The sequence below is a fragment of the Heliangelus exortis genome, chromosome 2, assembly GCF_036169615.1.
Source record: "Heliangelus exortis chromosome 2, bHelExo1.hap1, whole genome shotgun sequence".
In the NCBI taxonomy this organism is placed as follows: domain Eukaryota; kingdom Metazoa; phylum Chordata; class Aves; order Apodiformes; family Trochilidae; genus Heliangelus; species Heliangelus exortis.
In genome coordinates this window covers 23,861,146-23,874,917 of record NC_092423.1, presented here as the reverse complement: position 1 = coordinate 23,874,917, position 13,772 = coordinate 23,861,146, and the positions used below count along the sequence as shown (strand labels likewise).

The 13,772-nt window shown below is 41.7% G+C and overlaps 1 protein-coding gene across 1 annotated transcript; it reads right to left on the bottom strand.

Moving 5' to 3' along the window:
- Nucleotides 1-5,043: 5,043 nt before the first annotated feature.
- On the bottom strand, nt 5,044-9,062 carry GATAD1 (GATA zinc finger domain containing 1). Its single transcript, XM_071735222.1, has 5 exons — nt 8,717-9,062; nt 8,490-8,615; nt 7,771-7,830; nt 6,032-6,215; nt 5,044-5,336 (listed from the first exon to the last, which is right to left on the bottom strand). Exons 1-5 carry the CDS (start codon nt 8,909-8,911, stop codon nt 5,146-5,148), a joined length of 756 nt encoding a protein of 251 aa, XP_071591323.1. The 5' UTR covers nt 8,912-9,062; the 3' UTR covers nt 5,044-5,145.
- Between the last annotated feature and the right edge of the window lie 4,710 nt (nt 9,063-13,772).

The following is a 13,772-nucleotide window of genomic DNA, read 5'->3' as shown; positions in this document are numbered from 1 at the left end:
CAATTCACTGAGTTTTACTACCTGATACTTGCTTATAATCTTTGATGATGTTCTTTTGGAGGTATATTTAATTTTTCAACACTTAGGCCAAGACTACTTTGTGCACTTGGACTTTGTGTACTTTATGTACTTACATTTTATAGCCAGCTTCTGCATCAACAGTAAGTGCAAGGTGATCACCAAGGTCTTGCAGATAAAGACCTTGTTTCTTGAGAACCATTGATGAAGCTTTGTCCATGTTATGCTGTCTTCAGTTGATTCTCATTTTGAAGTTAATAGTCACTAATTGTTTTCTGACATTTTGGAAGGTGCGAAGTATGTGATACAAAGAACCTGGTGCAGAACTCTGTTCAGTCCAATGGAAGATTATGAGTCAGCAAGCACCTCTTCAAAAGGACCACAGAGAAGATCTCCAGGGATCCTACCTCCATATGCAGGATGTAAAAAACCAGTTGTTCCTGTAATTCTGCTGTAAACCATCAGGGCAACATTTTCACTCTGCCATGTCCTGACTCCTTAAGGAGAGGAAAATGAAAATTCCTTCTGTGGATTCCTCCCATTTTGCTTCGGTTTCCAATTACTTGGTAGCTTAGTCTAACAGATTAAAAAGGGGAAGATGTCCTGCTTTACACCCCAAATGTGGGACACTGCTTGCCATGCATGCATATCCTATGCATTGCTCAATATATGATACATGCTCTGTGTATTGTAACTCTTGGCTACATGTTCCATGTTTAGAACTAAAATTATTTAAACAATGTTTAAAATTGTTTAAACATGTTTTCATGTTCATGAAAACATCTTCTTGGCTGGTCACAAAGCTCTGCAGCTTAACAAAGGCCTTAAATTCAGTAGCTGTGTACCCACTTACAGTCAAGTACTGCAAGAACAAAACTTAACTGAGGTTTGGCATGGAAGATACCAAGCAAGAAAAGAGAATAATGGGTGAGCTCAGCTCTTTCTGTTGCAAGGATCAATGAGGTCCTCTAATATCCTTCAGCTGCCAAGTCCATTTTGTGAGTTTTCTTCTTGTCCTTCATTTTCCTAAAAATTTTTCACAGATTCAGAGATGCGGAGGTCCCATTCTTCTATCTGTGTCCAAAAAAAGCTGCCTGGAGAGTCACCCGTTCTTCCCATGTTACTCTTGATGTCCTGAACACACGCAGAGAAGGACAGTGCAATTTTCAAACACTTATATAAAGTAAGTTATGCTGCTGTGATAAGACATTGCCTGTGGATCTGCTCCCTTCAGGGACCTTACCATCAGAATCCTTGCCCATTAGTTTTATTTTCTTAGAACTCCCCAGTATAATGAAAAGCTAAATTAAAAACACTTAAATGTTTACTAAGAAAGGCTGTACCATAGCTATGTAAAAAAAAGGTTTGGTTTTTTGTTTTTTTTTTTTTTTTTTTTTTTTTTGGTCTTTTTAGACAATAGAAGCATACTTGGCATTATTTTAGAACAAATCTTTTGAGCATTTTTCTTTCACTGGCTTATATTCTGCTTGAAAACTTCAAGCTAGCAAGTTGCCTGTTAGGCCTTCATTCCCACAGTACAAAGACTATAATGTCAGCTGGAGGAACAACTACATCTGCAATACTGCTGGTTTTATTTGCCCTGAAGACAAAAGTAAATATTATTAATAGATTATGTAATAACAAATAATCTAAATTGTCACGATTTTAATCTGTTTTACCAAATTACTCAATTTCTACCAGTTCTGCTTACACCTCCAAAACTAGCAATGCTCTCAGTAAAAAAGTAAAATTGAGCAGTGCTGAAAACTTTAAACTACCAGGACTGATCCTGCTTTCCCACTAATCTGTCCCAGCTTCATTCTTCCATCCACAGCTTTGTTGTACTAAAGTCAGAAGAAATCAAAACTTAAATGGATTGTACTGCATTTCAGAAAACATTTTTCTCATTAAGATATTACCATTTATCTGTCCTGTTCTTAGAGCTTCTCTTGGAAACACTGGTATCAACAGGAAGGCAGCAGAAGCTGAAGTCAGTTTAAAACGTTAACAAAGATTTATAAATTAAATGCTTTATGGAATTATTCATCTTATTAACAGACCAGGAAAAGCAGCAAAAGCTTTGCTCAGCTGCAGGAATTTCAGAATTTATCCTTATTTGTGTCACTGATGTTAGTTTACTGATGACCATCCCTAACAAGATGCAGTTTTGAGGGGCTCAAAATGTGTTGGTGAAGTGCAGCTGAAGACAGTCTCATTGTGCTGGGTGACCTGCAGAAACTCTGACAAACATGACCACATCAACCACCCCACAGTCTGCTGGTTGTCAGGGCAGTTGTCTGTATCTTTATATGACCATAGCTCAGTGCATTACTTGATGTGTCCCTGTTAGGTGTAACCACCTGAGTCAGCCCATACTGCACAGTACCCATTAGCACTCCATCTGTCAGGGACAGCAGCAGTTGCTCCACATCACACTACAGTATAAAATAAATAAAAATGTTTAAATTCAGAGTTCCTTTACTGTATTAGGAAGTCTAGCAAGAGTTTTTAGAAGACAAGTTTTATGTTTAATCATTTGACAAATAGATTTTTTTTGTGTGTGTCTTTTTTCCTCTTTTATTCCATAATACATGGCAAGACAGGAGAGCTAAAATGGTATTTAAAGTTCCAGTGGGTTGTCTCATTATATAAATTTGCATCTTCCAAATCCAAATTATCTGCCACAGGTAAGTAAAAAAATCAAAACTATCAAAAAGTAACTGAACTGAAGCAGATTCACACTTAGTTTAGATTGCCTGCTACATATTTTGATAGTTTTGTTTTTCTTGTGCAGTTTTTTGCTGTTCTTTTTTTTAATCTAATCAGCATATACCTTTCTTAAACTCAGTGCTGCTGGTGGTGACAGAGTGAGGGATGACACTTTGATTCTGCCATTCATTCATTTCACAGTGGCAATGCTCGTGTGTCTGTCCTTTTGTGTACAGAATTTCCAGGTTATTTGTCCTCCACCTGAAGCTCTGCTCTTTGCTACTGTTAGGTAAAACACTTATGCAGCATAGTATTTTTCCTAAGAGTAAGACATTATCTTTCTCCAAATTCTCCTTTTGCTTAAGTTTTCAAATCATGTGTCAAATTTCAAGGCTCCCCTCTCTCTGCCTGCCCTGCTGTTTGATGTAGGAGGGTGCCAAGAGCTGTGCATCTGGTCACTCTGTGAGACAAATTTCAAATCAGATGCACTGATATTTCTCTAAATTGTTCCTTTTATATTACAATTTATTGACAAAGAAAGCAAACGGCAAGCAAGTACTTCTCTAAACTGCAGAAACTCAAAAAGCAAAACTAAATGTAAACGGTTTTTCTTCCCTCTTCCTATAAGGATTTGACAAGGAAAGCAGCTGAGCTTGAAAGTCAGCCCACAGAAGAGCAAAGTTCCATGTATTATGCTGAGGTAGCACAGGGACTTCACAGTGATGCCAAACAAAAACTTTGTGGACTAAAGAGAAAGGAGGGAAAACATTTGAGTGGAAGGAGTACCTCTGGCTACTGTAAATATCTTTCAAGAGTCATTATTTTTACTTTAAGGTTTGTAACTAGATCTGTAAAAAAGAAATACAGAGGAAATGAAAGAAATGAGAGGAAGGCCAGGAGTGAGGTCACCTTGGAATTCATTACTGCAACACCCTGAACATGGGCAGGTAACATATGTAGCAACTTAAGTTACTTAAGATTTGACTCTACTGCCAATTTCTGAGCATTCTGAACTACTGAGCGTAGCCCTTAAATTCAGCACCTTCTCCCATAAGGCTGACTGTTCTTCCATATGTTGGGAGAAAGCAGAACTGAGGCTGCAGACTGAAGCAAATACCTGATTCCTGCTGTCACCTGTCCCACTGGATCCAAAGTGGTCAATACTGAATGCTTTTGAAATACACTTAATTTTAAATCAAAGCTTTTCATGAAGTTAAACATCAAGCTAGTGCAACTTTTACAGACTTTCATGTAATATGCAAAGTTGATTTGGGGCTTCTGGGTGCTATTGTCACATACGCCAAAAAAACCCCCTCAAAATCAAACTAAAAAGATCTTAATGTATTAATTTAAGGCCACTTACAGCTCTTACCCTTTGCTGCCAGCAGGAAATACTAACCCTAAGGAATTCAGGCCATACAAATGCACCTCAGAGTTTGGAGCTGACTGGCATGTAAAACATGTAGTGCATAAAACTTTAACATTGTCATTTTAGCCTGTGGCATTTTTTCCTGTTCTGCTATTTACATATTTTGAAACTGTTACATATAAAATTAGTCTTTATTTCCTTTAGAAAATAAGGGTTTTTTTTCATTTAAATTGCTTGAGGAAATTTTTCTTACCATCATTAATTGCAAAGACTGAAAAAACAATTTTAAGAGACTAAGATAACACAAAAATAGTAAAAATGTTAATCTCAAATCATACATCAGCATTAGCTTGCTCAGGAACCACAACACATTTTTGCCACAAGGATGCCAGGATGGCAAAGCCAAGTAACATTAATTTTTATAACTGCATCCAGCTTTACAAGAACTTTATCCCTTTATATAAGCTAAAATTAGCAGAAGGCTACATACATGTTTAAGATTCAGCTATACAAAATCCCCTTCAAAGGTGACTGTTACAGAGAGTAATGCCTTGTGGATAACAGGTTTGAGTCTGAAGGAGATCAATCCTCTCCAGTGTAACAGAAAACTGTTAAAATGCAAGTTCAGTGTTTATTTGACCCTGGTCTTCCATTATTTAAGAAGTTAAGAAAACATGCAGTCATGGTTAATTAAAAGTATTTGAAAGTGCTGGATGATTAAAAGAATGTATTTTTACTCCTTTCCTGGAAAAGAAAAGCACTAAAGATAACTTTCAGAATTCAATTCTTTGCTCACCAAGGTTGAAGATAACCTGAAACTTGTGGTTTTGTCTCGAGAGGAGCAATAATGTCTGAAGAACAGAGCAGAGAAATAATGCATCAAATGGAAAAAACACTTAAACTCAAAAGATCTGATATAATTTAAAATAAATAAATACCATAATCCATAAAGTAAAATGAACATTTTATAATGTTTTTAAGTTCTTGTATGGGGTTCACAGATCTGAGAACACACCCAAAATAACTTGTCCAAAGTATTCCTTAAAAAATTATAAATTATTGGTAACAGTTTCTTTAATGGAGATTGCTGGAGTAGGTCCCACATGAGTCCATATATAGCCCTTCTCTGGTCTTGTAGGAACAGTAGGGAATGGAGATGATCGAGATTTGAAATATTCTGAAGGTGCATGACACACAAATTCTAAATATTCCATTTTCCTTGGGAGATCTTCTTCTGGTCCTAGGAAAAAAATAAATATTTGTCAAAGACAAAATGTAAAGGCATAAAATCAGGGTATGCAGGACTTAAAAATATACAACTATATAAGCCAGCACCCCTTAAAGAGTGTACGCCTTTTTAATCAATGACTTTTCTGGCAAAGTAACCTCAAATACAAGGTAAGAAATCTCTACCTTGACTTTTGTTGGGCTGATCTTTTTTTTTATTTTTTATTTTCATTTGAATCATTCAGTTGTTTAGCTAACATATTTTAAATAGATACTATTTGTAGCCTGCCTGTCAAAAGGACTTTTCTGAATTATTAATAATTTTATCATCAGGAGCAGAACACTCTATGCCACTGCTTGTGGCATACTTTTAGAGTACCCAAGATGAAGATCAGCTAAGTCAGGTCACTTGGACTGGTGCATTACACTGCAATAACTATGATTGCATCTATTGAGGAATAATTTGATCTTTAAAGTTGCAAGACTGTAACTGTGCCCATGAGCACAAACACTCACTGCAGTAGTGCTAATCATATTATACACATAAGATAAAGAAAAAAGTTTCTTGAAGGCTTACAGGATCAGGGTCTAACATGTGGAAACTGTGTAAATGATCTTGACAAGTGAAAAGGTTAATTTAAAAAATACAATGCTGTGCTAGTCTTGGCACATAGAAGTACTTATATAAAATGAAAGTTTAGAGCTCACCTATGATATAGGATGCTGGGTCAAAGCAATCTTTGGGGCTGGCCTGCGTGGGGATGAGCCAGGTTAGTGCAGCACTCTTTTCACAGTATTGGTCCTGAATAAACCCACGGATCTGGGCATAGTATGTTTTCCCATCCTGCTCATCAATCACTGAGACAACATCTCCAATTTGATAGTATACACCCTAGAAGACACACAAATGATAATTACATTTAGCAATCTGGCTTTAGAAGCTTCACTCTCTGATTCAGACTCGTATCTAAAGTAGCAGTATCTTAAATTATCTCAAATTACCCCAATCTTGAAAGACAGCCTTAATCAGCCACATGCAAAAGAATATACAGTGAGTGTTCTGCCTCTCCTAAGCAATCATCAGCACTGCTTGTGCAGTCACCCAGTGCCCAGGAGACTGAGTGCAGTCCCAGAATCCCATGTGGCAATTCCATGTGGTCTCTGGCCACCAAATGTCTGGGAAGCAAGCTGGCATTACCAGCCTCCAAAGACACAGCTCTCTCAGCCACTCTGCACCCCCCTCTCCCAGGACTGCAGACTGGTGATGGTCTGGATCTGTCAGAAGTGGGAGGGTGCACCCTCTGCAAAAAGTAACTGGAGTAATTTCCCTGGGTATGCAGGGAAAGGAGCTTTCAGTGTATGAAGAAGTTCACTCATTTTAGTGCAAAGGAGTTCCAAAACAGAGATCTAACTCCCAACACCCTTCCACGGTGTTCTATAAGGTGTGAGGCTGGCAAGCAAAGCAACTCCAGGTTACAACAGTGTCACACAGCACAATGCCTGCAGTGTCAGTATCAGTGTTTACCAAATATCATCCAGGAAGGTTTTGTTTAAAAAAAAAAGAACACGAAAAAAACACAAATAAGCCAACCAATCTGCTTCTCAACAACAAAGCAAAGTATCAAAATAGAAACATTTTGCATAGACACCAGGTTAAATAAAACTTATGACATAATTCTTAGACATTTCTTAAAAAACAAACAAAAAACCACAGCAAAACCATTCAAGAAAATATACTAATGCTTTTCTGAATTATTCAACAGCAAATAGAGATCCATCTAGGATGCCAGACATAAAGCATCAGGTCTCTAGAGAGCATACAGAAACTCAAGCTACCACTCTTCCTGCCCACGTAGCCTCCCAGTGGCTACCCTGTCCTTGTTTGTACTATCAGGAAATAAAAAGAACTTTCAAAACTTCAAAACACAAACACCTTTGGCATACTGGTAAAAATACTCTCAAGCATGACTGTGTGAAGGCAGCTTCTGCTTTCATCTCAAGAGTCAACAGATCTTGTTTACAGGTGTTCAAGACTCCCTGCACCCAGCTCTGAACAAGGAGCCAGTTTAGATGTTAGGGCAGTGCAACCCCACCTATAAGCAATACTGTAAATAATCAACTACAGTCACTTTTGCTTGAGCTCTGCATGGTGAAAGTTAAAAGCTTAAAACCCTCAACTGCAATAATTACCATGGAAACCAGATGCATCTTTTTCTTGGAAGGAAAAAATGGGATGATGAGAAGGAACTATGTAAACTACTGTGGTAATCTACCTTGCAGACTTAACAGCAATAACATAAGGCTGAGCAAAATCCTTCACAAAAGCTAAGCAAGGAAGAACAGTGTCTATATATACATCCCTAGATCTTTTACTGTCTGTGGTAATTATTGAAAGTGGAAACAGAAACATCAGGACTTTTTTGTGAACAACACTGTGTAAACCATACCTTATAGAAGATTGATTCTGCTGTAATTATAGTGGATACAGACTCAGGAGCCTTGATGGGCTAAGGAAAGAACACAGAAACAGAAAATCAAGAGTTAAAACAAACCACCTGTATCATATGATCCTAAATTGGTTTGGTTTTTTTTTCCTTTTAGGAGAAACACAGTTATATGTTATCTTCTTAGAAAACTGGAAAACACAAGAAATGGGGTGCAAACATATCAAACATTTGTACTTTAAAAACAAGTAAGTTAACTTTTTTATTCTAGGGGTTTTAAGTAGAGAAGCGAGTACTACATTGAGGTGACTGGTTTCTATTTACACAAAACTCCTTCCCTCACGGAATGAGCCCGGAAGGCCGAATGCTGAGCGGGGCGGGGACCCAGGCAGGGAGGGAGGCAGAGAAGGAGGCAGGGAAGGAAGAAGGCAGGGAGGGAAGGAGGCAGGGAGGCAAGCGTGACCGTACTACTGGGGAATAAACTGGCATCGGCGACAGCCACTTCCTACCCAGGTTTCAGGCTGATTTTGTGACAGGAGCTGCAAAACACCGCACTGGGGCCCAACGCACTGTCCAGGCAGGCGGTACCGGAGGGGGCATGGCCGACCCAGGCGTTTCTCCAGTGCCGGGACACGGCTGAGGATCTACCCCTCCCCGAGCCCGCGGGGCCCTGCAGCCCGACACTTCCCCTCCCCGCCGCCACAAGCCACGCACCGCCTTACGTTTTTTAGCTTAAAGATGTGCCTCCTCCCCTTGCCCTTCGTGGAAACCTTCTTCTCGGCGGCGGGCGCAGACTTGTACTTGGTGTTCCTCAGCCGCGCTGACCGCCGGTGGATCTCCTGCTTACTCTGGGGGTAGGGAAATGACCGAGTAAGTAAAGGAAGGGAAGGGCACGGCCGGCCCGTCTCTGCCCGTCCCGCTGAGACCCGGCGCGGAGCAGGGAGCTCACCTGCTTCCCGCCGCCACCGCCTCCGCCGTTGCTGTGCTGGGCGGCGGCCGAGGTGGTGGCGAAGGCGGCGGGCCCGGGCGGAGCGGAGCGGGCCGTGCAGTTGTTACACAGGATCTCCCCCTGGCCGCCCTTCTTCCACATGGAGGAGGAGGTGCTGCGGCACACGCTGCAGGTGGGCTTCAGCCCCAGCGGCATCTTGCGGGCGGTGGCGGGGCCCGCGGCCCCGGGGCAGCGAGACGGGGGAGCGCGGCGCCAACACCGGCCCCGGCGCCGGCCCCTTCCCGGCGGCGGCGGATGTCGCTGCGGCGGAGCGAGGCGAGACGAGGCGCGGCGGCAGGAAAGGGGCGCCCGGGCCTGCCCTCTGGTGGCTGCGGGACCCTCCGCCGCCTCTCCTCAGCTCCGGCCGACACCGCCCCGCGGGGCATCGCTTCCCGCCGGAGGCCGAGCCCGCTGTGCTTGTGGTCGGGCTTAGCTTGGAGGATGCGGCCCGGCTCGGCATGGCGGGTGTGAGGTCTCCGCTCGCCGGGGAGGTTATGGGGGCAGAGAGGAGCTCCATGGGCCCGTATCCTGGCAGTGTAAAGGCCTTTTCCCTCGGAAATGACAGCGAGTGCTGACTCTCGGACCCCAGAGCGAAGGAGTCCCTGATCCGAGCGAGGCACAGCTCTTGCCCCAGAGAAAACCATGACAGAGAGAGCAGCGTCAGTGCGAGGCGGTGGCAGTCGGGGGCACCCCCGGCGCGTTCAGGAAAGCACAGAACCGGCCTCGGGCACCTGCTGCATTTCCCAGTGCAGGGGGATGCTCGACTCCTTCATCCGAGGATTTACAGCTGTCACCCTTACTACTCACCAGAAAACTAGAGGGCAAGAGGTGGACTCAGATTGACGGTCTCACAGCGACCGTGAATCTTACATACATCTCGACATACGCCAGCGTCGACCTTCATTAAACCATCAGCCCCTCTTGCATAGACCCTCAGCCACGGATCGGTTCAAACAGCCCGGGGGAGGAATGCATTTCTTGGTGAAGCTTTGCCAGCAAAATGCGGGAACCACGTTTTTAGCACCCTGATGCAATTTACATGGTCCCACACCATCCCTTACGAAAGAAGTGTCCACTCCTGCACAAAGATTTACATCCTTAGTTTCCATGCTTAGCCATCATGTTTTATTTAAACCTTTGGTGCAAGTTTTTGTCTTGTTCTCAGTGGACAAAAATTTTCTTCTTTAATAATATATAAGTAATTAATAGTAATTAACTATTACTATTTAATAGTAATATTTTATATAGAGGAAAATCATCCTGCAAAAATATTTTAGTGTAAAATATGGCTAGTTCATTCAGTGATATTATGGTAGGAAGTACAAAACTGGTAGACATAATTTGCAGAGATCTGTTTACAGGTGCCTTACTCGTATGCAGCAGGCAGGGGCTGGAGAATGCAGCTCCCAGTTGTTATGGTCCTTGTGGGGTGCCTGGGCTAGTCATGGTTGCATAGCATTAGTGGTATGCATAGAAATGGAGTGGAAGTAATTGATGGTATCCATCTGTGCCTAGGTAAGTACTTAGTACATTGTGAAGGCTTTTTATTCTGTGAATTTGACAAGATACAGTGTTAATGGATAATGGGTTTATTTGGAAGTGTTTTTTTTTTTTCATCTGTAGTTTTGCTGCAGCCTTTTTACCATCTTCCTATCTCCCACCTTCTTCCCCCCTTTTGGTCTTTCCAAAGCAAGGCTGCAGTCTTCTCTTCTGCAAATGTAGGATCCATCTGTTTTACATGTATGTGGATATTCTAATTAAATATGCTACAGTATATTGTTCTGATAACTTGCCCACTATGTTTTTTGTTCTGCTTTAAAATAATTTTAATTTTAAAAAATGCTCAAGCTGTATAAAACCTAATTTGAGGTGATAAATAAAGCTAATTCAGTGGTTTTATTGTTCATATAAGATTGGCAGAAGAGATAGTTAATTCAGTACTTCTTGGCAAATCGTGGTTTATGAAGTGACTGTCGTTTCAACAGAACCTCAGTAAATGACTCCTTGGGATTACAGTGCATGATAATTCTGTTGGCCCTGTGGAAGGTCATTAGTATTACTGTGATGGAGAGGCAGTGTGAAGGTCCAGTCAGGCTTTGCCTCAAATAACAACTGGAAACTGAAAGCTCTTTCCCCCCCCAACAAATGGTATGCAAGAGGGGGAGAGGGGGACAGGGGGGGGAAGAAATGTGGCCTGGAGCTCTTCGTAGGAGTGGCCGTGGCCCAACCTGCAGGTGGTGCTACTCTTATCTTTCTCTCTAACGAATGGGATGAATGATGTATTGTCTCAAGCAGTCTGAAAGAAGAGACAGCCTGAAAAGAAGTAAGAGGGAAGACATAAAGTTTGAGAGAAAACAGCTCCTTGACAGGCCCAGGTTGGATACAGTTAATTAGGAGAGACGATTAGGGGAAAACAGCTTGACAACAAAACCTGTTAATTCTGCTGACTCAGCAGACAGCAAACTAGAAGGGACACAACTCGACACAACTTTCCAGGCCAGGTCAGGATGAGCAACAGTTGGCTAGCAGCTGTGGCACAGCAAGACATGGATAGCATAAAAGGAAGAGAGACTCCTACCCCTTCCCCTTCTCCTAGGATGGGACCACCATTCCCCTCCCCCCCCGACTTCTTTGCCATGAGACCAACGGGACGCTGATGGATCCTTGGGTGGTGGGACTTTCCTCTCTCTCACTCTCTCCCTCTACCTTTAGGTGATGCTTTATTTTCCCTTCCTTTCTTTCTCTTTTCTCTTCTCTCTAGGATTAGGCTAACAACTATAGCCTATCTGTTCTGTTTGTGTTCAATAAAATTCTGTAGTTGCACCTGATACTGTGTTTGCTTTGTCCTTGTAGGATCCAGCAAGAATCTCCACATTTCCAGCCTTTGGAATGTGACAGGCAGGGACTGCTGTCAGTGCTGTTTGATCACTCCCTACCTAGCCTGAAAGGTAACAGAAGGAGCAGTGTTAGGATGTTTTGTTAAAAATTGTAAACAATACAACCATATATTTTAGCTATGCCAAATAAATTTAGCTTTTGGTGGTGTTTTTTTGTTTGGTTTTGGTTTTGTTTTGTTTCTTAACTCTTTATGCAGGCAATAATGTAGGCAAGAGCTGAAATACTCTGATGTTACAGAGTTGCTGAATAATTGATAGTTATAGGTAGCAGGGGCTGGGGATCAGAACTTCTTAGAAGTACCCCTTTTTAGGTTGCTCTCTAGAGAATCCCAAGTTCATTCTAAATTTTGAGCATTTTCTACAGTCTCATAATTCTCTTTAATAGAGCTAGATTCTCTTTGAAGCTGAAGGGGGTTGAAAGGCAACTGTTAAGACTGTAGCCTGTCTGGAATGGGAAATGCCAAACTTAGAGGAAGGATTTTGCATGGTGTAAGCTTGGCCAAAACTGGGGAGAAAATCTGTTTTCTTCCAACTCGTGCATAATTTCCACTTAATTTGAGATTATTTTTTGACTCAATATCATCAAAACACATCCCTGCTCTGAGGGACGTTCAGATGTAAATAGACAGGACAGTGAAGTGGAGAAAACAGAACGCTGGCTCCTCCTGGGGAGCAGGAGTGTGAGTGTTAGTGACACACAGGCTGTCAGTGCAGAATCATTTCTTCTTGGGAGCTTTAAGGGAAGGTGTTGGTTATTTATGGGAGTGATACACATCCACACAGACTCTGTGCATCTCCTGCTTAAGTAGATGAATTGATCCACAGTGGATTTAACTGCATTGCTTCCTCATAGCTTCCTAATGCTATCCTATAGTCTGTTGGCTCCCACCAGAAGAATCCTTATTCTAATTTTCTGTGTGTCACTGTTCCACAGACAGCTGCAGAGGATGCACTTGGAGTATTTCTCCTGAAATATTTGTGCTGTAGTGCATGTAATTTGGTATGAATCTGACTGACTTATGCACTTTGCATTTCCACCTGATCTTGTACCTATTAGGTCTCTTGTGAAAAAAGCAGGCTTTATTCTCTTAATTTCCATAGCTAAAACCAGTATTAGTCTTGAAACATTGTATAATTATTACTTGCATAAGTAGCATGCATCTACCTTTGCAACTTCTGGGTCTTAATTACTCATTTAACTGTGCAGAGCCAGGAACTGACCTCAGGTTTTGTGAGGTCTTTTGGCCTCGTGGGAAGTATCTAGGGCAAGCAATGGCAGAGATAACATACCATAACCACAAGTAGTTCTTTTAAAGCACATTAAAGCTGTATCTCAAACTACTTCATTTGTCATCTAAAATGCTTCTGTGATACAAGAACAGCAGAAATACAACTTTTAACAAAACTCAAGATTTCTGCACTTGTCATGTTTTGTCAGTTTGTGCTCTTGGGACTTAGTTTTGTAACATCTGAGAGTTTTTCACTATTGAATCTTGTCATAAATGGGGATCTTGTAGTACAAGCTTTCTGCTTAACAGCTTGTCTTTATAGGTTACTGTTTCTGCTTCATTTGAGACAGTTCTCAAGGATCTAGTGCTTTGAGCAGTTTTAGCACAAGACCAGCATTTGAATTAGTTGTCCCTGCTAAAGAGCATGCCACTAGAAATAATCCAGGCTTGTTTTAGTCTTTATGATGCTGATGCAGTGTGATGCTCCTTGGGCACGACCTCACTTGTGACTTTGGGATTCTCTCTCTTTGCATTAGTGACAAAAGTAGAGTTCACACTTTTGTGTGTGCTTTACTCTAAAAGGACAAGGTGGTAAAAAATGACACTCAGTTTTGCTCTACGTCTTTCAAGGTTCCATCTATCACTGAACTGCAGAAGAGTAATAAGGATGCAAACCAGTATATTGTCTACTTCTGAGTAGGTTGTCTAAACAATTTTTAGTAAATAAACTAGCTAGCACTATACCCATATTTGGCTTCCATTCCATTCTTACCAGCCTCTGTGAGTATTACCATGGGATGCCTTGGGTGTGCTGGGAGAGGGGAAGAGACGGAGGAGACGGTAACAGCAAAACTGGCCTTGATAAACAGGTATCTGAAACTGGGCTCTGGA

Excerpts from the sequence above, each read along its gene's own strand:
- GATAD1 (XM_071735222.1), bottom strand. The coding sequence starts at position 8,911 with ATGCCGCTGGGGCTGAAGCCCACCTGCAGCGTGTGCCGCAGCACCTCC. Across the intron at positions 8,616-8,716 it reads GCGGTGGCGGCGGGAAGCAG|AGTAAGCAGGAGATCCACCG; the intron begins GTGAGCTCCCTG and ends CCCTACCCCCAG. Across the intron at positions 6,216-7,770 it reads CAGAATCAATCTTCTATAAG|GGTGTATACTATCAAATTGG; the intron begins GTATGGTTTACA and ends TGTGTCTTCTAG.